Source organism: Octopus bimaculoides, chromosome 2 (assembly GCF_046866305.1).
Source record: "Octopus bimaculoides isolate indiv1 chromosome 2, ASM4686630v1, whole genome shotgun sequence".
NCBI classification, from domain to species: Eukaryota; Metazoa; Mollusca; class Cephalopoda; order Octopoda; family Octopodidae; genus Octopus; species Octopus bimaculoides.
In genome coordinates this window covers 190,426,068-190,453,567 of record NC_142929.1, presented here as the reverse complement: position 1 = coordinate 190,453,567, position 27,500 = coordinate 190,426,068, and the positions used below count along the sequence as shown (strand labels likewise).

General features: G+C 36.8%; 1 protein-coding gene and 1 pseudogene across 1 annotated transcript in view; both read right to left on the bottom strand.

The window, feature by feature from the left end:
• The window catches only part of LOC106873697 (uncharacterized), an 86,793-nt gene that overhangs the window by 5,930 nt on the left and 53,363 nt on the right, over positions 1-27,500 (bottom strand). The window contains exons 2-3 of the mRNA XM_052965802.2: positions 14,186-14,427; positions 7,606-7,703 (exon numbers count right to left, since the gene is read on the bottom strand). Coding sequence (XP_052821762.2) covers positions 7,606-7,703; positions 14,186-14,391 — 304 coding nt within the window. The 5' untranslated portion in view covers positions 14,392-14,427. The remainder of the gene's footprint in view (positions 1-7,605; positions 7,704-14,185; positions 14,428-27,500) is intronic.
• Positions 21,627-21,727, bottom strand: LOC128247168 (U6 spliceosomal RNA; annotated as a pseudogene).

Below are 27,500 nucleotides of genomic sequence, written 5' to 3'. Positions count from 1 at the left end.
CGATTTCACAAAAGCAACATACTGAGCGTCCTCCTTTATGGATCCGAATGTTGGAAAACAACCAAAAGTATTGAAAAGAAATTGGAGGTGTTTCAAAATAAATATTTACGAGAAATTTTGAAGATCTGCTGGCCGAATACGATCTCAAATAGCCAGCTACACACTAAGGCTAACGTGAAACTAATCGTAATTAAATATCGTTAGATTTTATTTTTCGTTTTGTCCATCGTTCTCAAAACATCTTCCTAGATGTTAAGCGTCTCTTGTAGGTCAGTTTTAAACCGAACGAGGCTAATCTTTCTCCGAATCAAAAGGATTTAAAAGGGCGTATTCTTTATCTCAGGTTTCTCTCGGATTATGTAGCCGGGATATAAATCTCTGAATCTTTAAACAGAGATACAGCAGTGTTAGTAGCTTTTATTGCGAAAGAAATTGAGTTCAATAATCCAAGTCAACGAAATATCCATCTATTTCATTGTACTTTCCCCGCTTACACTTTTAAAACAAGCACAATGTCGTTCAAAGATACCAATACCGTATTTTGCAGTGTGGAAAACGCACTTTTCATGTAAAACAAATAAACGTATAATCGGTGCAAGTGTGGCCATGTGGTGTGAAGTTTGCTTCCCAACCATATGGTTCCGAGTTCAGTCCCACTGCATGGCACCTTGGACAAGTCTACTGTAGCCTATGGCAGACCAAAGCCTCGTGAGTAGATTTGGTTGATGGAAACTGAAGGAAGCCCGTCGTTTTATCCTTTGCTTGTTTCGGTCATTAGACTGCAACCTTGAAAAGCTTTTAGTCAAACGAATCGACACAAGTACTTGTATTTTTTAAAGCCTGATATTTATTCTATCGATCTCTTTATCCGAACCACTAAGTTACGGGGACCTAAACACACCAACACCCGTTGTCAAGCGATGCTGGTGGGTAAAGACAGAAATAAAAACGCACAAACATACATACATATATATATATATATATATATATATGACAAGCTTCTTTCAAATTCCGTCCACAAAATCAACTCACAAGTCTTTGGCTGGCTCGAGACTATAATAGAAGACACTTGCCAAATGTGCCACGCAGTGAGATTGAACCCAGAACCATGTGGCTGGGGAAGCAAACTTCTTACCACACAGCCACGCCTGTGCCTATAAAACTTCTTTCCTCAGAATTACATTTCCAGAATCAGGATGCTTTGTTCGTGATGCAGCGTCTACCGTAACGCAACATAGGGTAATATTTGGATGTCTTTGTTGCATTTGACAAGGGGTACTGTGACCCTTGAGGTTTATAGCCCTTATCGTGCCCCACCATCTCTTGAAGTGTGAACAGTATTAAAATGCTTCGTTCGGGATTTCCAACAGGTGTTTCCTTGTTTAAACATTCCTGGGCGATACAAGAGGCAGGTGATGTATTGCATTCCAGTTCTTGAATGGGATTTCATTTTATTGAGTCCAAGAAGCATCTGAAGAGGCCAGGATAACGCAAGCAAGACTCGAAAGAGATCTAAGGAAGAATGTAACGATCGAGATGGTGAATGACAATAACCTTTTTGTGTGCACAGTCTGTGACAAACCATGCCTGTCTTTGGCTGGCCTCAAATCTCATCTGCGAACGCATGGAAAACGAACCTCCACCAACTGTTCTACCTATATGTCTGTGCACGCCTTTGAATGCAGTGTATGCCAGAAGGTTTGCAAATCCAACGGAGGCCTCAAAAGACATTTTGAGATCCACAAAAAGCAGAACTTATCTGCAGCTCTTGGTGGTCCAAATTAGATTTGAAATCTATGTGGGTGTCTTTTCAAAACATTGTCTGGTTTAAAAAGCCACATCAGATGCCATGAAGGGGCTAAGGTGTAGGTACAGGAGGTGGTCAAACTTTGCATAAGGGGTCGACAACCACCATATATATATATATATATATATATATATATACACACACACACACACACACACACACACACACACACACACACACACACACACACACACACACACATATATATACATATAACACTCATCTATATAACTCCTCCCATATATATACATACATACATACATACATACATATATATATATATATATATATATATATATATATATATATATATATATACATATGAAGAACAGCTTTTCTTTTATTCATGTTTCATTAAATACACGACTGTGTTCACGTTTTACAGTTTCATTTTTGATTTTAAAACGCACACACACACACGGGTGGATGTGTGTGTTTGAGTCTGTGTACACAGAATCTAGATTCTGTGTACACAGACGAGATATTCATATCCATCCATACACACAGTGAAAGCTTATAATTCATAGATATAACGAGTAAAACAATGTAGCGTGGAAAAAACTCAACTGTTAATATGCTATCGATTTCTATAATATACTTCTAGACACACACACACTCACATATATATATGTGTATATATATATATATATATATATATATGTATGTATGTATGTATGTATGTATGTATGTATGTATATATATATTGAGAGAGAGAGTGAGAGAGAGAGAAGGCTGGAGGAGAGAGTAATTGCGAAATGCTATTATTTTACTCTCTTAATTATATAACAATAAATTTGTTTGCTTTAGTCAACAGCACATCGAACCGCCAAGCGACCAGTCGTTCGTATCGAACATAGACAGGATACAATGATGAGTTGATTGATCAGGGTTGAAATATTTCTAAATGTCTCAGCCAATCGATTGATTCTTGTTCCAGCTGTTTAAATTTCGATGCGTTCAAAAACGTAATTATAGGTGGAGCGACAAATGGGAATCAGTGGCAACATTACATAATGCGTTGCGGTTGTTGTTGTTGATGTTGTTGAAGCTAGAGCTATTGTTGTGATTGTTGCTGTTGTATTATAGATGTTGCTCGTGAAGGTACGTGGCTTATTGGTTAAGGTGTTTGACTCACGAACCTATTTCCGGCCGCATGTTGTGTCCTTGAGCAAGTCACGTTATTTCACGTTGCTCTAGTCCACTCAACTGGCAAAAATGAGTTGTACCTGTAATTGAAACGGGACCAGCCTTGTAACATTCTGTATCACGCTGAATCTCCTTGAGAATTACTTCAAATCTTTTGAGAGATACACGGTGTTCCGGCATGTGTAGCCGAAAAGACAAAAGATTTTTGTCTGTTGAGATCGAAATTATAATGTGTGCGTGTAGAAAAGAAAAGATAAAGCGCCTAAAACGTCTTTATTAGTATGTAAAACTACATACAGGTAGCCGCACTGTTGCCATAGTAACGAAGCTAAAGCACGCAGAGTAAAGCCGTTTGGCAAAGATTGACCTTGAGCTCTGCTGTGCATGCGCACTAAGTTTTAATGTTCTAGCTCACTTCCGCTGTTTACAGCAGTGTTTGGAAGAAAGGTGTGTAGCGTGTGATCGTCGCATTGACCATGATAGAGAAAGTTGTCATGGTGATACCTGCTCAGAGGCCTACTCAAATTTGCAGAAAGTGTATGGAGAGGGATGCGTGACGCTGCACACAAGTGTACGAGTGTTCAGACGTCTCCAAGATGGCCGAAAAATATCGATAGAGACGAACGTTCTGGGAGACTCGCAACCAGCAGAACTGAGAAAAACAGCGCAGATGTGCGTGAAACTGTGAGGGGAAATAATCGAATCACCATCCATGAGTTATCAGAGGATATGCTGATTAGTTACGGTTCATTTCGGTCCATTATCATTGGGTATGAAACGCGTGTTTGTTAAGTTTGTGCCGAGATTGCTTTCAGCTGACCAAAAAGCGGAGGCCTGATCTAAATATCTGCAACAAAGAGAACTTCGATAAAGGTACTCCAGGATCACGCAGTGGCAAAACCCGGGAGACAAGTTAAATTTACCAACCCAAAACAAGAATGATCGCTCGAAAGGGTTGCACACAGTTTTGATTTCACAAATATCATTCGCAAGGATTTGTCCAGCCTGAAGATATGGTAGAAGACATCTGTCCACGGTAGCTCATACAAGGATCGAACCCGTCATCATGTAGGAAAGCGAATTTCGTCAGAACACAGTCACGAAAGATTCACATCTACAACGATTATTCCATGTCATGCAAACCAAGGAACAAGATGATGATCTAAGAGTTAAGGAATTATTAATCATCGAAAATAGGAAGACAATTTCTGAAGAGCATCTCTTGTCTTCTAATTAGGTTCCAAAGTCAGCCATTATATATTCTACACACAATACCAAATTCCGTGTGATGGCAATTATGGATCAAGGCGATAATATGGGTGTATAGATTAAAGAATTATTTATTAATCGCGAAATATTACCCTAGGATAGAGGGACAAGAATTTTCTCTATTTCTCCATCTCTAGATGTCAAGGTTTTATGATGAACCATAATTTAGTAATTCCTGATACGAGAAGATACCATTTAATCTATCGCTAGTCGTCTTTTCAATAAGATATCCCAATAATGGTAACACGCCATTCTAATGCGATTCGTGCATTAGCTTTGCGCATTATTATTATTATACTTTTACACACACGCACTAACAGACAAAAATACACATACGCATAGTAATTTTAATATATATATATATATATATATATATATATATATATATATATATATGAATAGGTATATAGGCATAAACATATACATAACATCCACACACACACACACACACACAAATATAAATTTCAGGCAATATTACGTCTGATGACGTAAGATAATAAGTACACTCAATTAGTGCCCAGCTTGACTTTCTGCCTAAGTCCATCTCGATCTGCAACTAAAAATGCGGAGATGTTATAGTTACGAAAACGATGATTGGATAGAGACAGCGTTTTAATCGAGCCTTGTATCTTTGTTGGAAACCGGATCCCTCCTCAGTGGAAGATTTATATAATTAAATAATAGATGAGACATAGATACATACATACATACATACAATATGGCAGGCGTAGAGATCCGTTTAAAACATATTTTTTGAAGTTTTCCTTTTACATTTATGCTGACTCCTCCAGCCTAAATCAGTAACTGGTAACACCTTTTACCTACCAACGTAGCATTATTCAAACCAGATTTTTAAAATATACCTTACACCACGCTGGATTTCGCTAACACGATTATGGCTGAAAGTAACAAAACAGCACTGCAGCAGCAATAGGCTATTTAACAAAATGTGGCATTGTTTTCGTTATATACATTCCAAAGGTGGAGCTCTGTATCTTTGTTAGCAACCAGCTCTTTCTTCGGAGGAAGAATTTAAATGGTTAAATACAAAAGAGACATACATACATAGCTACACCTACACATATATCATAATCCAAATAAGAAGCCAAAGAAAGATTTTAACACGTCTTTAATGATCATTTGCAATTGTTTCTGTATCAAGTATGCTGAAAGCAGAGTTTGTACAGAAACAATTGTAACCGATCATTAAAGACGTATTAAAGTCTTCCTGTGGCTTCTTATTTCAATTATATTTTGCTCTTCGCAAATCTCACTCAGAAGTTTTACCTTTGTGAAACTTGGATTCTCTTCACCTGCCGAATTTCAATATTTGTCTGGAGTTCCTAGTAACAACACTTCTATGTTATATTAGAAATTATTGAAGAAATATATAGCTCCATCACACACACACACACACACACACACACACGCGCGCGCACACACACACATTTAGATCGTATATCTATCTATCTATCTATCTATCTATCTATCTATCTATCTATCTATCTATCTATCTATCTATTTCTCTCTATATATATTTCTCCCCGCCTCTCTCTCTCTATATATATATAAATATATACATATATACACACACGCACATACCAGCAAACATACATACATACATACATACATACATCCATACAAATATATATATATATGTATATATATATTTACATACAAACAAATATACATATAAAATACAAATATACACACATACACACATATATGTTGAACTCTGTACTTTTTGACTAAAGTAATCAGTGCTTGTATGTTACTGCGCAATTATATATATAAAAAGAAATGCTGACCCGTAACACATAAAGCACGACGGGCCACGATCGTGGCCCAGATAGATGTATTTAATTTATGGGCGTTTGTTGGGGTCTAATGTCACTCAAATGCTCCGATACCCCCAGAATTCAAGACGACTAATAGTTCAACTAATGACTTTTCAGATGATGTAAAACTTGCCACCATTATATACTAAGAAGATATTTTAACTATTTTTTTGTTTTTTAAAGATGTTTTCGGTCTAGTTTGGTTTCTTTTCCATCAAATTAGAATTCTTTGCAATCAAATTTGATGGCAAAGAATCAAACTAGATCGAAAACATCTATATGTGTGCATGGTAGTCTCATTTTCATAAAATGTGCTCAGCAGTCCATGCTATGTAAGTGCAAATCCCAGCACTTTAGGGGTTGATATATGTATAAATACGCCTTACATGGCCCCCACCTCACGCTCGCACATTTGCGCGTGTGAGCGTGTCGTGGGGGAGTGTATGTGTGTGTGAGCGCGCTGGTATTTTTTGTCCTTTTCTGTCCTCCAGCACACAGGGCGAAATGCTTAGCGGCATTTCACCCGTTTTTATGTTCTGAGTTCGAATTACACCGAAGTCGACTTTGCCTTTCATCTTTTCGGGTTCGATAAAATAAATACCTGTTGAACAATGAGGTTAACCTAATCGACTTACACCCTGCCCCAAAATTGCTGGCCTTGTGCCATAATTTAAAACCAATATTAATTATAATTAAGGCGGTGAACATTTACATACCCCGTGAGTTTTGGCCCACTCAGTACATACATACATACATACATACATGTGTTCTACAATCATATTTAACATGTTCATGTACATTCTGTACTTGGATGTGGAAAGCTCTTCCACTGCAGAAATAGTCTCAATCCCAGCTTGAGCAAACATTGCACCCATCATCCAATATATTTGCTGTTTTTATGCGCAAGAACGACCGTTCTTAGAGGGCTATGAATGACTGATTCGTTATTCGTCGCTGATGAAGCGCAATGATGCAGAAACGCTCGTGTCCTACTGTCCAGTGACGTTATTCATAATCCATTGCAGTGTTTTCTCGCACATTGTCCATGGAGAGAATTTTCTTCCGAGACTACATCCGCAACAAAACATCATCCCATGTCCGAGTATACATGAAATATGATTGTACACCCCTATATTTAATTTAACGCTACACACACACACACACACACACACACACTTCATGCCGTAATTCAATGAATTGAGTGCTTACATAAAATACTCATTCATGAAACCGTCATTGAGAGAGAAAAAAATGAGAGACATCAGTGAAGAGTTTGTCTTTAAAATGACCACCACAACATTTCGCTAAAACGTCTCTAAAACGCTTAGCAAAGCGATTCAATTAATTTTTAAAATAAGATTCCAGAGGTCCTGAGTAAAATAACTAATTAAAAAAAAAATTTAATCATAATTTAACAAGAAGATTATTTCATACGACCACCAGGAAAAGTTGACAGATGTTGTCTTAGAATCCAGAAATGGTCAAGATGTCTCTTTAGATGTAATAAATTTGATTGAAAGAGTCAAATGAAAAGTAAACACTTACCGTTAGTGTCCAATTTAAGTGCCGCTCTGTAAGCCAAATCACTGTCGTAGGTCATAAGGTCAGCCAAGTCTTTGAGGGTCATCCAATTTCGGGTTCCTCTGAAATGGTAAAACAGTTTCAATATCATTCAGACATATATATACATATATGTATATAAGTATTAATTTCTTATTTCTCATAGAGAGAAACCAATAGATACCTTCTATGTAATAAAACCAATATATATATATATATATATATATATATATATATATATATATATTGAGAAAAAAGTCGTTAGGATTTTGGGAAAAAAGATCCTTTCATTTCTTCATTATTATAAGCGCTTTCTTTTCTCTCTAGAACTTGTCAAATACAATTTTGCGAATGTAGAAACAAAATTGTATTTGACAAGTTCTTGAAAGGAACGAAAGCACTAATAATAATGAAGAAAGAAAAGGATTTTTCCCCAAAATTCTGACGACATACATACATGCAGACATGTAGAGACAAACAGTGATAAAGTAAGAGTGACCGTCAGAGGTACAGGATGAGTGCACATAGTAGGTTTGGTGGCCGGCAAAGAGTAGCTAAACGCTACAACACAGTTAGAAAGAATCATAGACGGAGAAGTAGGTGACGGAGTATATATATGTATATATATGTGTGTATGGGTGTATATATATACACGGCTGTTCACAATGCGTTCTAGATTGTTTTAGCTTTTGAATGATGTTATATCCTACGTAAAGGGTAATCGTTTCTATGAAGTGGCCAGCCATTTGCAGGTTACTTTCAGGAGCAAGCTGTTCCGCTGAACGGATCAACTGGAATATTCATCGTCGTAACCAACGGAGTCCCAGTTCATATACATGTGTGTGTGTGTGTGTGTGTATGTGTGTGTGTGTGTGTGTGTGTGTGTGTGCGTGATTATGTTTGTATATACAGTAGAACCTCGGTTTACGAACGTTGCTGATCACGAATAAATCGTGCTTTATATATATATATATATATATATATCTATATCTATGTAAAGCACGATTTATTCGTGATCAGAGTTGTTCGAAAACCGAGGTACTACTGTGTATATGTGTGGGATTATGTGTGTGTATGTGCGTATATATACATATATGTGTATATATATATATATATATATATATATATGTATATATATATATATATATATATATACATATATGTATATGTATATATATATATATACATACATATATGCATGTGTGCGTGAGTGTTTATGCTTATGTGTGTGTGTGTATGTATGTATATATATGTACATATGTGTGCGTGTATATATATATATATATATATATATATACACACACACATGTGCGTGAGTGTTTATGTGTGTGTGTGTGTGTGTGTGTGTGTGTCTGCAAGCAAATGCGCTTGTTGTAAAATTTCCTGTCGCCATTTTCCTATTGTCGAGTTGGTGATAACATTTTCGATGATGTCGACGGCTATGTCTGTCTTGTCGCACACCGAGAAATAAGCATAGATTTCACTTTCATTCCAAACATTGATTTCATATCAGCGCTGCAACACACTTAATTGCTGTTTACTTTATTTTCTTTGACTTAATCAAACTCGGTCGTAGATATTTAAGTATGTGTTTAGCTTGGTCAGTCAATGTTTGTTCGATGGGTTTGTTATTACATTACACAAACCAGTTCCCCTTTTCTGCCTTTCAGCTTCCACGAAGTTAATGTAAGAGTTGTAGCTCTCTCGATCAATAGGGTTTCGCTCCTACAAACTGAAGGGTTGTCGGTTCGAGTTTCACTACCGGTGACGTACGGTGATACTGTCACTCTGTCAGAGTAATTTAATTTTCAAGGTCCATTTTAATTCCTTGAACCCTCAAGTACACTTTAGCAGGTGTGATTTCGTTTGACCATACTCCTGGATCACGGAAAAAACGGATGGTGACGAATCTTATGTTAACAACTGAGAAAAACGATGTCTCTGCTTATCAGCGAGTCGTAAACACAAAACCAAAGCGGCGAGCTGGCACAATCGTTAGCTCGTGGGACAAAAAGCTTAGCAGCATTTCCTCCGGCTCTTTATGTTCCGAGTTCAAATTTCATTGAGGACTACTTTGTCTTTCATCCTTTCGGGGTCTATAAAATAAGCACCAATTAATTACTAGGGTTGATGTAATCGACTTAACCTCCCTACTGAAATTGCTGGCTTTGTGCCAGACTGTGAAATCAATATAATCGATCTCAATCAAGTACTGGGGTCAACGTAATCGATTAACCCACTCTCCTCATATTTGCTAATCTCGAACCTTACAACGGACCGGCATTCTATGGTGGTGGTGGTGGGGTGGGGTGGGGGTGGAATGTAATAATCGAGGTCCTTTATAAACCATGGAAACCTGGTAACCGGACTTTTGAGTTCTAAGGCTGTAAAGTAAAAACAGCAGAAAAACAATACAAAACCACGTGGCTTCTCGCTTTAACATCTCCCAGAAGTATAGTCGAAATCGCCCCCGCATGTTGAACGGGTAAATTAGCAGTAAATAATTATTGTGATGAAGTTCAATTTATCATCTCAAAAGTGGGGTTAAAACATACAAGTTTCTAATTTAGACACAAACCAGAAATTTTTGATCCCAGTACCTCACTGGTTCTTTATTTTATTGATGCCAGAAGAAAGAAAGGTAAAAGCTGACCACGGCGGGATTTGAACTCAGAACACGAAGAACTGGAAGAAATGCTGTTAAGCATTTTGTCCAACGGGCCAATGATTTTGCCGATCTATCATCGTTGTTTCGTATTTAGGTATAAGGCTGGTCGATTATACAGGTTTGAAATTTTGGCAAAAGGCCAGCTATTTCGGGGGTGGGGGATATTCCATCACGTCGACCCCAGTGTTTCACTGGTACTTATTTCATCGACCCTGAAAGGATGACGGGCTATGTTGACCTCAGGGAATTTGAACTCAGAACGTAAAGACGAACAAAATGCCGCTAAGCATTTTACCAAACGCATCATAACGGTTCTTCCAGCGCGTCACCTTAGGCTGTTCGATTATACACCGATCCCAGTACTTAATCGGTATGTTATTTTATCGATTTTGAGGGTAGGAACGTGGCGAGAAAGTAAATGAATATATTCCGTAAGGTATTTCGTTTGACGTTCTAATGGTTTTGTCAAAGTATTTCATTTAATCTGCCGTGTTGGGGTTAAGTTCTATCGTGGGACACTAACGAAGAGAAACAAATATACTTTGTTTTTTTTCCCCTAAAGTCAATTAATACATAATCTGGTTGAGGAAATGTCATACAATTGATTCCGGTTCATAGATTTCTGTGATATTAATTCTATATCGAATGATTGATTCACAATAGTAGCTGAGGGCTTTGTTGCTAAAAGTGAATGTCGCTCTACTAGTTTTATTTCCCACTAATAGAAGAAATAATTATATTCTCATCGTCTTTCATATATATATATATATATATATATATATATATATATTACTATTACTATTTAATTACATGGAGATTTTTTTTCTCGTTTTACATATATCTTCTTTCAATTGTAACGAAACTCCGCACTTAATAAGATTTCTTAAAATTTTATTTTCTCGAAAATAAAATTCTAGAAATTATTCCAAAGTGATTTCGCCATTATCAAAATAAAACTAAGTACTGTTAGAAGTAAAACAGCGGAATCTGTGGCAAATAGTGATGGCCTTTATTGAAGTTCACAAATGGAAATAATTTAGTTTGCCGCGAGGAAGAAAAGTCTAACAGCAAACTAGTTTCTGTTTATGGTCTTTTCTTTAGATATGAATAAGAGAAACGAGCGAAGAAATATGAGTGGGTTACCCAACAGAGGCGTATATTCGACATGCGGTTGGCAAACACTGTACAGCCGTCAAATACAGTAAATGTTATTACTTTGGCTTAATATCAAAAAGCTGGCAGAATCGTTAGCACGCCGGGCGAAATGCTTAGCGGTATTTCGTCTGCCACTGCGTTCTGAGTTCAAATTCCGCCGAGGTTAACTTTGCCTTTCATCCTTTCGGGGTCGATAAATTAAGTACCAGTTACGCACTGGGGTCGATAAAATCGACTTAATCCGTTTGTCTGTCCTTGTTTGTCCCCTCTGTGTGTAGCCCCTTGTGGGCAGTAAAGAAATAGGTATTTCGTCTGCCGTTAGGGTTAGGGTTCAAATTCCGCCGAGGTCGACTTTGCCTTTCATCCTTTCGGGGTCAATTAAATAATTACCAGTTACGCACTGATGTCGATGTAATCGACTCTTTGCCTTTGTTTGTCCCCTCTATATTTAGCCCCCTGTAGGCAATAAAGAAATAAATATTATAATTTTGGATTAAGGCGATGAGATAGCAGATTCGTTAAGCACACCGTAGTCTTGTACTTGTTTCAGTCACTTGACTGCAGCCATGTTGGAGCACCGCCTTTTTTAGTCGAACAAATCAACCCCAGGACTAATTCTTTGTAAGCCTGGTTCTTATTCTATAGGTCTCTTTTTTGCCGAACCACTAAGTTACAGACACGTAAACATACCAACATCGGTTGTCAAGCGATGGTAGGGGACAAACACAGACACAGAGATACACACACACATACATACATACATACATACATACATATATATATATATATATATATATATATATATATATATACACGACGAGCTTCTTTCAGTTTCCGTCTACCAAATCCACTCACAAAGTTTTGGTTGGCCCGAGGCTGTAGTAAAAGATACTTGCCCAAGTTGACACGCAGTAGGACTGAACCCGGACCCATGTAGTTGGGAAGCAAACTTCTTACCACACATCTGCACCTCGTAGGTAATGGGAGAATGAAAAATACAAGGAGCGGAGTGTGAGTGACAGTTCACCGACAGCGCATCACATCTCGAGTTTGATTTCGTGGTGAGAAGTTTTAAACATTTCGCTGGAAAGTCATTTAGTGAAACTGAATTACTTTATAATGAAATTCTGTTATTCCAGAATCATGTTATAATCTGTTCGTAATTTGTTTTCCAATCTAATGAAAAAAAAAAAACCCCAAATAAAATAAAACACTGCAAAACAGATTAAATCAGATCGAAACGTGTGGGTGCTGACGTATCAATATTTCTAATTGAATTTAGAATTTTTATTTGACAGAATTTATTATCGATGATTTTAAATTCTTACGATGCATTTACGATAGCATCTCATTTTTTCAAACTGCGTTTTTGTTTTATTTTTGTTTAATAGGACCAGACGTAACTGTGCGGTAAGAAGTTTACTTCCCCACCACATGGTTACGGGTTCAGTCCCACTGCGTGGCACTTTGGGCAAGTGTCTTCTACTATATCTTCGGGCTGACCAAAGCATTTTGAGTGGATTTGATAGAGGGAAACTGAAAGATGTATGTATGTATGTCTTTGTGCTAGTGTTTGTCTTCCTAACACCGCTTGACAACCGGTGTTAGTGTGTTTACGTCCCCGTAACCTAGCGTTTCGGCAAAAGAGACCCAATTGAATAAGTACCGGGTTTTAAAAAAGTACTAAGTTCAATGCATTTGACTAAAGCCTTCCTCAAGGCGGTGCTCCAGCATGGCCGCTATCAGATGATTGGAACATGTAATGAGTAAAAGATATCCGTAGTGTAAAAGCTGTGTTGTTATGCTTGTAGTTTGGGTCGTCGTACAACAGGAAACATTTCAGCGTTTCAACAGCTTTTATGAAAAGCAATTAGTGGAATCATAAGCACGTCGGACAAAATGCTTAGCAGCCTTCCTTCCGACTTTCTACGTTCCGAGTTCAAATCCTGCCGAGGTTAACTTTGTCTTTCATCCCTTCACTGTCGATAAAATTGAATCCAGGTCAAGTATTGGGGTCGATGCCCTTTCCCTCAAAACCGCAGGCCTTGGACCCTGCAATAGATTGGTGATCCTTTTGGCCGGTATGTTGTGATTTCGGTCACTTATACGTCATGGAAACTGAGTAACTGAACGTATGGCTTCTGGGGTTCAAGGAAAACAAATAAAAATACAGAACGGACTCTATAACCAACGGTTATCAACAGGAGTTCACACGACCCTTTGGGTTCCATATAAGATTTCGTTGCTAACCTTTGTGCAATACATTGGTTATGCTTCTATAAAACACAAAATATTTTAATGATTATTTCTATATCATTCCTAATAATACTCTTTTACTTGTTTCAGTCATTTGATTGCGGCCATGCTGGAGCACTGCCTTTAGTCGATCAAATCGACCCCAGGACTTATTCTTTGTAAGCCTAGTATTTATTCTATCGGTCTCTTTTGCTGAACCGTTAAGTTACGGGGACGTAAACACACCAGCATCGGTTGTCAAGCGATGTTGGGGGGACAAACACAGACACAGAGACACGTTAGTGTGCGTGTCGGAATCAATATAGCGCCGGACGATATCCCCTCTAATATTTTGTTCAACTAAAATTCTTCAAAGTAGTGGCCCAGTATGACCGCAGTGAAATGACTGAAAATACTAAGAAATATAAAAATAAAGATAAAGAAAAGAAAAAATACAAAACGCAAGAAAAAATGAATAAGCAAAACAAAGAATTGCGAGCTACATACGTTTCGGCTATTGATGGTGCCAGGTCGTATGTATCTTCAATTGTTCTTTTCCCAAAACCATGAGCCATACGGTCGAGTATGTTGTTTTTGAAACCGTTTCCTAGTCGTTTAGTTAGAGACTTCGAGGCGTCGACTCCACAGCAAATAACAAGGATCAACGAGACACAACTTAAAATACACAAGTTTCGGCTTTGATACGTCTTCATGGTGTTTGTGTTGAGGAAGAGTGACAATTTAAAAATCTGCAAAAGAGAGAAAAGTAAGTCCTTTATATACATACATACAGACACACGCATATATACATAATATATGGTTCAAATTTATGAAAAGAAAAAACAACAACAAAAGACACGTGAGTGCACAACAAACAAGGTTTATTAGTTTGACGCTGAAGGAAAATAGCAGGCTTTGACGTTTCGAGCCTGTCGCTCTTCCACAAAGAATGAGGAAAAAAGACAGATGGAGACAGAAAAAATGAACAGGAAAATGTGTCCTGTATATAAATATAAATGTAAACACGTGATGGCGATTTTTTTCCTCCGTCTTCCCTTCCTTTGGACTTTCCTCTATTTCTGAAGAAGAGCTTTACTCGAAATGTAAAATCCTCTTTCTTTCCTTTCCTGAGCGTCTGATAATACAGTACTTGTACCACATCTTCGCGTTGTTTTTTTTTCTTGTTTGTTCTTCTTTGTTTGGATTCACTATATATATATATGTATATATATATATATATATATATATATATATATATATATATATATATATATATATATATATATATATATATATATATATATATATATGTATATATATATATATATATATATATATATATATATGTATATATATATATATATATATATATATATATATATATATATATATATATATATATGCATGCATACACACACATACATTCATGCATATATACATACACATACACACGTCCACAGAGGCTTATGTACATTGACATACATATACATGTATTCTGATGAGATCTGCCAAACCATTGGCTAGATTGAAACGTACGTAAATGACTATTACATAACATTCACAATGATTCACTACATAACCTCAACCTCCACAATGACTCATTACATAACCTCCACACAATAAAACAACGGCTAACTAACCCAACAGAATTGCTTCTTCTTGTATTTGTTGCTCCATTCTCCACATAAATATATATATATATATATATATATACATTAAGCATCATTACGCTTCGTGCAAATTTATAATTCATAGCTCTCTAAAGCTATTATAACTGCGTTCCACCCATGCCACTACTGGTGATATCATCAAATTTTGAATTTATCCACAGATGATATGAACAGTAGTGACATCTAACTTCAAATCTCAGTGTTTGAATATTTCATTTATATATTTTTACGCACCATGTGCTCTGATTTTGGCGCAAAACAAAACCAGTTGCACAGTCAGAGACTAACATGAACAGTCACGGTTTCAAACTGGTAGTCCACACTGACGAAGCTCAAGGTTAAATAACCAAAAGCCGAAACCTGGTTTGTGGATATCCCTAATTGCATAAAATTTTTATTTGTGCTGTCAAATGTTTTAATTCTTTCTGTTTTCCTCGCATACTGTTTTTCTCTGTTATATTGGTGCACTACGGTGGATTATTTAAGACTTAGCTCTTATTTCTAGCAGGTAGATGCTCATTAAGCATCATTACGCTTCGTGCAAATTTATAATTCATAGCTCTCTAAAGCTATTATAACTGCGTTCCACCCATGCCACTACTGGTGATATCATCAAATTTTGAATTTATTCACACATGATATTAACAGTAGTGACATCTAACTTCAAATCTCAGTGTTTGAATATTTCATTTATATATATATATATATATATATATATATATATATATATATATATATACATATGCATACATATATACGAGATGATTAATATAGTGTTAATGATAAACAATTATTTACTTCCCAATCACCATTTTCTTTTTCTTCTTTTATAGGAATATAAGCTATATGTTTTTTTTTATATATATACCTATTATTTTAAGGAAAATAATTCCCCGAAAATACTAGCTATTAAACCAGTATTTCCTTGGATGAGACAATCCATTCACGGGGTTAACACAACCTCTAATCAAAGTACACACACACACACACACACACACACACACACACACACACACACACACACACACACACACACACACACACACACACACACACACGTTCTTGCTGAACAACCTTCACATGTCATTTGTTTATCGTGATCAAGTGGTTGTGCTCGCTCACGTCATCAAATCGACAGCATCTGTACAAATGCACAGCGTGTAATGCGTCAAATGTCAAAGTGAACATAGACCAGTGTTGAATGAAATATTTTACTCAAGAACACAACACACTGCTAGGTCTGGGAATCGAAAGCACGATTTTGCGTGCTACGCTCTAGCCACAAGGCCACGTGTGAGTTGCTTATTAAAAAGACATCATCTCAAATTACTTGCTGAAGGATACCACAAAATTTTTCAGAACATAGAATTTCTCAGAGAGGCACAGACTGCAACTATGCAATTCCCTGGTGCATGGAAAGGTTGCATGGACAATACTTCAAGTTGTTGTAAACTAGTTAAGTGCATTAAATATATATATATATATATATATATATATATATATATATATATATATATATATATATATATATATATATACATATATATATATATATATATATATATATATATATATATATATATATATATATGTATGTATATATGCACACGCACGCACAGACATATGTATGCACATTCACACACATGTATGTACACAAACACACACATACACACACACAAACACATAGATACATATGCTATATAGCGAACAAAGAACGAACAGTATTTCAAATCATATTTTCGTCTCCAGTCGTCTCAATTACAATCATAAATATTTACAACCAAGCAAATATTAATAATAACAATAATAATTATTTAAAATAATTATCAGTGATCAATATTAATAATAGATGCTATTACTACAGCAGAATATGATCAATAATAAATATGGTTGTATTTATGAGACTTATTTTGCCTGGAATGTTTTGAAGACATATATACACACAAACATAAATATTCATACATGCATACATACATACATACATACATACATACATACATACATACATAGGAGAAAGCAAATTCGAAGTCTACAAATCCAATCTATCATTGGAACTATAAAAATCTGTAAAACGTTCCAGAAGTTTATCATTTAAATATATACAAACATGTCTAGACATGCAAGTATTTGCATGAGAATACATGCATAAAACAAAACATCCAAATCTGCACATATACATACATGAGCATGTCTAGATATGAAAGTATATGCATGGGAGTACACACAGTAAATAAAACATACAAATCTGCACTTATACACACATTAAACAATACCCTGTTGTTGATGTTGAAATTCCAATGAAGGCGCCTTGGATCTAGGTTAGAAATCGGCCTTTCTCCATTGGCAAGAAATCTTCAAATAAAACTGAACAATGACATACATACATACATGCATTATTGGGGCCCTGGGATATGTAATACAATGCCTAAATACCAATCTTGAGAAATTAGGCTTCTAAAAACCAGAAAGGAGAAAGCTAATTCGATGACAACAGCTCCAATCCTTCACTGGAACTGTAAAAATCTGTAAAACTTTCCAGAAGTTTATCAATTAAATATATATGAGCATGTCTAGATATGTAACTATTTGCATGAGAATACATATATAAAGCAAAACATACATATTTGCACACATACATACATACATATTGTACAGTTGTATTATTGGAAGGATCAATATAAAAGACAATACTCTAGCGTGAGATAAATTTCAATAATATCTGCACAGAAAGTTTGTGCCTGAAGGACAGCAGGACAGTAAATGGCACGATATGGAAGCTCGTTCAATTACTGCACTAAGCGAGTATGAAACTTATAGTAGCTGACGTCATTTCTATCCTGTGTTTATTAAATGATATATATATATATATATATATATATATATATATATATATATATATATATCATATATGTATGTATATATGCATGCATATATGAGTGCATCTATCTATTTATGTATCTATCTTCCTCTTTGGCTACCTAAACGTTCAGCACAATGATGAGGAAATAATTATTCTAGCTGAAGCTCGAAATATCTTTACTGTAGGAACACAATTTCAATGTTTATATTGTAAGGCCTCTATATTTGATATGCAGACAATTTACTTTTTCACACACATTGGGAAAAAAATGCAACCACATCTCTTTGGTACAACCACAAAATTAATAACTATATGTAAGGCCTTCAAGAATGTGTTACGCAAGCAGCAATAATATCTACAAAAAAAAAAAAAGAGAAAAACTCCGCTTTGTATACACACATATACACATATAGATAGATTATATTTATTTTAGAACAAGTCAATTGTAACTAATACGAGCACAAATGTTCATTGAAATATGTTTCAAAAAGAAATAAACGTAATAACATATTGCTTGCATGTATTTTAATTAAAAAAACTTCATTCCAATCGCCATCTTAAGTCTTCACCATTGAATTCTCCTTGTAAAACAACACAGGAGATCGGTAAAGGGAAGTAATAAGTTTCAGGAAATTAAACGAACTAATTTTCTGGTTAAAATACGTAATATTGAGAAACCCCATAAAACTTTTACCACGCAAATGCTAAGAAAAGCTCTATCTATGATCTCCGAGCCCACCTGGTTGTACTAACCACGAACATGTATTTGTGTGAGTGTATGTGAATGTATGAGCCTCTATCTATCTATCTATCTATCTATCTATCTATCTATCTATCTATCTATCTATCTATCTATCAGGTCATTAAGAATGAAATGTCCGATTTTGCACTGAAAGTTTATTTTACTTTATCTCAACAAAAAGCAATGCAGTTAATCAAAGTATGCACCTAAATTATCAACGCAATTTTGCCATTTTATCGGTAGCTTATTTATGCCAGCAGCGAAGAATTGTGTAGAGCAAAAGGTGAGGAAATCATGAAAGCCTGTTTTTGCATCTTCTTCAGATTTGAAGATTTTTCCTTGCAAAAAGTTGTCTAATGCTCGGAAAACTTGATAGTCAGTTGGTGCAAGGTCTGGTGAATATGGTGGATGACAGAGTACTTCAAAGTTCAGTTCCTGTAACTTCAGTAGCATTCTTTGTGCAACATGAAGTCGAACATTGTCTTGCAAGAGAATTGGCTGGTCTCTATTGACCAACCTCTGTTGTTTAATTGCAAGTTCACTCATCATTTCATCCAATTGGTTGATGTATACATCCGCTGTAATTGACTTACCAGGTCTCATGAATCAGTAGTGGATGACACCAGTGCTGGACCACCAAACAGACACCATTAGCTTTTTGTTTGGTGATTATTCTATTTTGGATTGTGTTTTGGCATTTCGTCTCTATCCAACTACTGTGCAGAACACTCGCTATTATTGAAAAGAATTCATTTTTCATCACACGTAACAATACGATGCAAAAATGGTTCGCTTTTATGCCGTGACAGCAAAGGACATCAAGTTTCAAGACGATGTGTCATTTGATACTCATTCAATTCCTGTGGTACCCACTTGTCCAGCTTCTTTACCTTGCCGATTTGTTTCAGATAGTCCAATATAGTTGGAATCGAAACATCAAACCTTGCTGCTAAGTCACACGTAGTTTGAGATGTATTCGCTTCAACTACAGTTTCCAGCTCATCATTATCCACCTTGGTCTTAGGTCTACCACGGGGCCGATTTTCAAGAGTAAAGTCACCAGACCGGAACTTCTCAAACCAGCGACGTACAGTGCGCTCATTCACTACATCTTCACCAAACACCTCATTGATGTTTTGAGCTGTCTGGGATGCGTTGGTTCCACGACGGAACTCATATTCATAAACAACAGGAATTTTTGATCTATCCATGGGGGCCACAAAAATTAATTCACAAAACTCAAATATAATCAGACACCATGAATTGCATTTCGAAAAGTGGTGATGTAACTCTTCAATGTTGTAAAACAAAGAATTGTCAGGATAAAATATTAGAATTAATGATTGTCAAACTTGGTGCATAAGAAATCGGACATTTCATTCTTAATGACCACACAGCCACACCTGCGTTGTTTAACTTGGGGTGGGGGTGGGGGTGGGGTCTTATCAACATGACATTTTCACCGAGGATCGTACAACCACTTCAGCTGGTCAGAAGTAAGAGTGAAAATAATGGAAACTTCCTACCAGAAGAGCTTCATTTAGTAGAGTTAGTACAGTCGAAAAACTGAAACTGCTTTTAACATTGTTCATGGAGGAGTTTCAGGTAACAGATCAATGGACTCTACTGGTTTTCGGTTCGCGCAGTGGACTAACCACTCTTGTTGAAAGAAAGGGAATGGATCGTGAGTAACTCTATTATGAAAGAAGAGATGACTTTGAAAGCGAAAGAAATAATACTGTGATGCAGGGAATACACAGGATGAAGTGGGGCGGATACGGAAACGAATGGATCTCCTATCAAAATAACGAAATCAGGTGGGTTATTTTGATTAAAGAAATTCGTCATATTGAAGCGGAAGAGCGGGGGCTAAATCAACAAGGTTAAGAAACTAATTCACAAGAGAGTGGAACTTAGAAGCATTGGGGAATATTTCATGGAAAATGTAACCCCTCATGTTGCATTTTTTTTCTGAGAGTAGAATACGATGTACTTCCATCTCCGGTCGAATATTCTTTTCTACTCTAGGCACAAGGCCCGAAATTTTTGGGGAGGTGGCCAGTCGATTAGATCGACCCCAGTGCGTAACTGGTACTTAATTTATCGATCCTGAAAGGATGAAAGGCAAAGTCGACTTCGGCGGAATTTGAACTCAGAACGTAAAGACAGACGTAATACCGCTAAGCATTTCGCCCAGCGTGCTAACGTTTCTGCCAGCTCGCCGCCTTTAAATATTCTGTTCTTTTCTACTCTAGGCACAAGACCCGAAATTTGGTGGGAGGGGGCCAGTCGATTAGATCGATCCCAGTACACAACTGGTACTTAATTTATCGACTCCGAAAGGATGAAAGGTAAAGTCGACCTCGGCAGAATTTGAACTCAGAACGTAAAGACAGACGAAATACAGTTAAGCATTTTACCCGGCGTGCTAACGTTTCTTATTTCTTTACTGCCCACAAGGGACTAAACATAGAGGGGACAAACAAGGATAGACAAAGGGATTAAGTTGATTACATCGACCCCAGTGCGTAACTGGTACTTAATTTATCGACCCTGAAAGGATGAACGGCAAAGTCGACCTCGCCGGAATTTGAACTCAGAACCGTAAAGACAGATGAAACACCGCTAAGCATTTCGCCTGGCTTGCTAACGTTTCTGCCAGCTCGCCGCTTTTTGAAAAATATGGAACGCTTGACGAATTTGCGTGTCATTCTTGCGCAGGGGCCATGCTAATCTATGTATCGTTCCAGTTTTAGAATATGTACCGCCGTAGCTCCAATATTAGAGGAAGGACATGGGTGGAGTGACACAACGAACTGTTATCAGCGTGGTGTTTTTGTGTACTCAAAACGTTTAAACCATGCCTTGCCGATGCCGCTTAACCCAGCCTTATGCATTCTTAGCGATGCACTAAAACATTAAAGTCCATGGAAAGAGAATCAACACCAATGAGAATCAACACCGTAATGAGTTATGACCAAAATAAATACAAACTAAACTAAAGAACTAAAAAATATAGATGTCTCAGACGTGCGCATGCGTTATTTCTTTTACTTTTTAACGATAGATAGAAAATTGTAACTATATTTCAAAACTAAAAATTCAATAGTTTTCATGAGTTTATTTCTAGGATTCTCAATCTTCTACGGACACCCTTCAACATTTTTTACTTCCTTAATGCAGTTCCACAGTTTTCTGATATTTTTTAATTCTTCTTAATAAGAAAGATTTACTTCCAAAAATTTCAACGTTTTTATTCGAAGTTCCCATATAATTTTTTTCTTAAAAGATTCTTTTTCGTTTTATTTCTTATACGCGATAACTGTGATAGAATTCTGCATGTTCCATTATCGTTATCATTATTACTATCATCATCATCATCATCATTATTATTATTATTATTATTATTATTATTATTATTATTATTATTATTATTATTATTGTTATCATTATTATCATTATCATCATCATCATCATCATTACAATCATTATTATTTCTGGTTGTATTAGTAGTCGCTGCAGATTGTTTGAAAGTTTAACATTTAAAAATGTTAAACTCTGTTAAATGTTAAAACATTGTTAAATGTTAAACTTTCAAACCACCACCACTCCTCCCCCCTCCTCCTCCTCCTCCTCCTCCTCCTACTACTACTACTACTACTACTACTACTACTGTTGCTGCTGCTGCACGACTTATATTGCATTCTTCCATATAAGATTATTAAAAAAAAAAGAGAAAAAGATACAAAAGAAAATGTAAAAGCTCACAAATACAATGTGAAAGTTTAAAAACTGGAATCTTTCTCAATTCATTAAAAAAAGACAATTAAGAAATCTTTTAAAACATGTAAAACTCCACTGAGGAGGTAGAAATCCAGAAACACGTGTGCAGATGTTAGGTATAAGCTTTAAATAAAGTCCGTATACCGGAGCAGGTGTAGCTGTGTGGTAAGAAGCTTGCATCCCAACCACACGGTTCCGTCCCACTGTCTGACTCCTTGGGCGAGTGTCTTCTGCTATAGCCTTGGGTCAACCACAACCTTGTGAGAGGATTTGGTGGACAGAAAACTGACAGAAGATCCCCCATTACATGTATAGCTATATAAATATACATAATTACATAAATTGTTTTGGTAGCCTTGTGGTTAAAAGTGTTTATAAATAATGACATATTTATAGGAAGAGGTTTCAATCTCTACCAGGAAGTATAGACGGGTCTTGTTAAATATTTTCATTTCATAGGCTCACTTAAGGCTGTGTCACTAAGAAGCTCGCTTTGGGTTCAGTCCCATTGTGAGGCACATTTGGTGAGCAGGTGTTTTCTGATGTAGCCCCCGGGCCGAATAATGCCTGCTTAGTAAATCTGGTCGATGGAAACTTTGTGGCAACTCGTCTTGTGTATACACATAGTCACACGTGTGTCTGTATTTGTGTTTGTCACATCCCCACTGCCTGACAACCGGTGTTGGTTTGTTTACGTCACCGTAATGCAGCAAGTCTGGCAAGCTCATCGTATACACACACACACACACACACACATACACACACACTCACTCACATATATGTGAGTGTGTGTGTGTGTGTGTGTGTGAGTGTGCTTGTTCCCTTTCACCGCTTGACAACTTATACCGGTGTGTTTACGTCCCTCTAACTTAGCGGTTCGGCAAAGGAACATAAGTACCCGACATCTTATGACTGAAACAAGTAAAAGATTAAATGTTTATTTGTGAGGAGGGGAATCGAACTGTTGCTGCCATTGGTACCAGTATTTCGCAGATACGATTACGGAGGAATAAAAAGCATCCAACTCAAACATGGAGACACAAGTAAATATACCACATGTTGGACACTCTGCCGGTTCTGTCATCCATCGCCATTGGTAATAACAGCAGAGATCACGAGAAATCACGAAATTCCTACAAGAATCTCGTTGGTTTCTCTCCAAACCTCAGGGCTATGTGATGTTTATGAGTTTATAACGTGAGAAACAGTTAGCTTATCACACAAGAGTGTTTCTATTCTTACCGATTCCATATATGTTGTTGTTGTCGTGGTAGTGGTGGAGGTGGAGGAGGTGGTAGTGGTGGTGGTGGTGGTGGTGGTGGTGGTGGTGGTGGTGGTGGTGGTGTGTGTGTGTGTGTGTGTGTGTGTGTGTGTGTGTGTAAGTATGCAATCTGTGTTGTGCGTGTATGTTTGTAAATACATGTAGATTGAATATAAAGAACGCGTATGATTATCCACTCCCAACCCCCACACACATACATATCAGTAAAGAGTTACATATAGAAAGATATTCAGTTTGTAAGGTTCTTGATGTGAACTCGTGTTGAAAGTGATTGCGTTGTATCTCAGAAGGAACTTTGACCTGAAGTAGTCCAGGAGAGAAGAGACATTGTCATTGGAGAAGCTCTGAAGGAGAACGAAAGGACTTTGACGAACATAGATGATTGATTCACTGACTGATTGATCAAACGATTAATCAATCAAATGGGAAAATGCCTAAGCAATTCGTGCATATATGCATTGTAATATATATATAGGGAGAATTGACAAAAAAAAAAACAAGAGACGAAGACAGGTGGTGTAGAAAACAAATAGATGTATTAGTATAACGCTCGGGAATTGAGAAAGTCTTTAACGTTTCGAGCCTACGCTCTTCCACAGAAAGGAACACAGAAAGAAACAAAGAGAAAAAAATGCGTGTAGTGGTTAGCGATCTATCATGGCGAATATATATATATATATATATATATATATATATATATATATATATATATATATATATATATATATATATATATACACTATGTTTCCTTTTATTATGCAGGTCGATCATTCCTCAATAAAATCAAAACCCCTTGGGCGATTTTCTTAAAATGTTAACAGGATATGTAGGATCATGTATCCCATGTCATGTGTACTTTTCGTCTAAATTGGTGTATATTTAAAGCGGAAATGAAGAAAAACACATTTATAGGGTGTTTCTTTTTATCGTGCAAGTTAACAAGATATTGCTTTCCCTCTTGTGATGTGGATTTTGAAATGTTTTTCTTAATTTCAGATACAAGAAATATAGAAATGGGTCGAAATAAATATATAACATCAAAAGAGAAGAAAGAGATAGTGAGACTACTGGGGGAAGGAGGTACAACAAACGTAATTTCTAAAAAACTGAATAGAGATCACAGAACAATAAAAAAAGACAGGTATAAAACATTGAGAGAGTAAGAATATGGAAGAAAACGGGTTTCAAGAACATCACAAATAGAGATAAGAGAAAACTTAAAAGAATTATATGCAAGAAAAGTGGGTTAACCAGCAGACAAATCTTTGAAGAAGCAAGAATCTCTAACATACAAAGGAAAAAACCGTCGCACAATTCTAAAAGAAATAGGCAAAGTCTAATTTCACACAATTGCATCCTTGAAATAAAGTAGACAAAGAAGAAAGAGTGGCGTGAGCAAAAAAGATGTATGAAGACAGACTTTACAAATGTAATTTTTACTGACGAATGCAGAGCAACATTAAATGGAACTTGATGGATGGGCAAGAGGCTGGGTGTTACATGGAAAAAGTCAACCAAAACGATTAAGAAGACAGCAGGGTGGTGGAGGAATCATGTTTTGGGCTGGTACAGTTGGAGGAGACATTGTAGGTTCATTTAAGGTTACTGATGGAGTCAAAATAAATGCTGAGAATTTTTGAAAGTTTCTAGAAGACAACTTCTTCCATTGGTACAAGTCAACATCGTGAAGTTTCAAGTTAAAGAGCATATTTATGCAAAGGCAATGCCCCTTCACACTCTGCCAAACTCACTATCAACCATTTAGCAAAGAAAGGTTTCAAAGAACATAAAATAGTGGACTGGCCCAACCAATCTCCAGATCTAAATCCAATAGAGAATTTCCGGTCAATTATTAAAAAAAGATGTATATTCTAATGGTAAACAATATCCAAACAAGTATTTACAATAAAAACTGCTGCAAGTAATATTAAAAGTGAGATTGTTGAGAAATTGACAAAATCAGTTGATGAGAAAATATTTGAAGCTATAAATGGTGAAGGAGGTTATATAAAAAATAGACATAAATGTTTGTAAATATAATTATATGGTGGAAAATATACGTATATATTAATGGTCTGGTTATGTATCGTTCTATATATAAATCACATTACATGTAATTTATATAATAAAAAGAAACAACCTTTAAACGAGTTTTTCTTCATTTCCGCTTTCAATGTTTTACTGATTTAGAGGAAAAGTACACGTGACATGGGAGACATAATCCTACATATCCTGTAAACATTTCAAGAAATCGAACAAAGAGTTTTGATTTTATTGAGGAATGATTGAGCTGCATAATAAAAGGAAACATAGTGTATGTGTGTAAGAACAAGAGGAAAGACCGCGCTACGAAGCTTTTGAACAAATTCAAGCAGGAGAGCTAGGAAGAAGGGGAGATAATAAAGTAGTGGTGATCCGAAAACGAAGATGCGCGTGCGTTTGTATGTGAGAGCGTGTATGTGCGTGTGGATGGGGTCTAATGACCTTGACGTGTGCGTGTGTGCATGTGTGTGTGTATGATGCTGTGGAGCTGAGAAGTGGTCAGTGATAGTGTGTGCGGCGTGGTGTGATGTGATGTGGTGTGGTATGGTGGCGTGTGGTGTGGTGGTGTGTAGTTTGGTGGTGTTGGAGTGTGGGGGCAGGCGAGAGTGGGGGGGAACAAGTTTGGGGTGTGGGTTGGGGTGAGGGTGGGTGGTAAGGATGGGATATGTGGGAATGGGGTGTAAGGGATGGGGTGGGGATGGGATGTATAGGGATGATGGGGTTGGAATGTGTAAGAGCGGGGTAACGAGGGAAGGTAGTGCACCTGACCCTTTGCATGAGCCCCAAGTCTGTTGGTGGGGTGAGGAAGATAATCACAAAGATCAGGAAACAGCGTGTAAGCTTACCGTAAAGTAGACTGGACTGAAGGAAGCCAAGGTAAGATGTGAACTCAAAGCGCAAAGATACCAAACAAATTCCTCAAGGAATCTGACTCGCCGCTTTTACAGTTCAGTCAATTTACCTCATTTAATCGACCGATAAGTGATATAAGGCAAAGTTAATCACCGTGGCTTTTGACTGCAGAAAGCTGGCATACATCAGCGACCTGACGTCGTCGTCGACACATACACGCACACCCACGCATGGACGTCACAAATGGACGTCACAAATGCTAGATACTCGCACACGTATCTCGTATATACACGCACACGGACTCACACCAATGATCTACTTTCACTTTCACTTCCTAGACAGGCAGTCGTCGCCAACATCCCCTCCGAGCACGTGATCCTAAGAATTCAGTTTGGAATTGTTGTCATTTCTATGTTAATAACACCGTGTAATCTTTGTTGACTAATAATAGCCCAATATCCAGTAGCCATCTTGAACTCTCTTCATTCGGATTTTCTGCGCCTGACGAGATCAGTTCGATGGATTAACCTACAAAACTTTAAGTTTCATGGAGCCGGATCAAATTGTTATTAGATAATGCAAACACACAC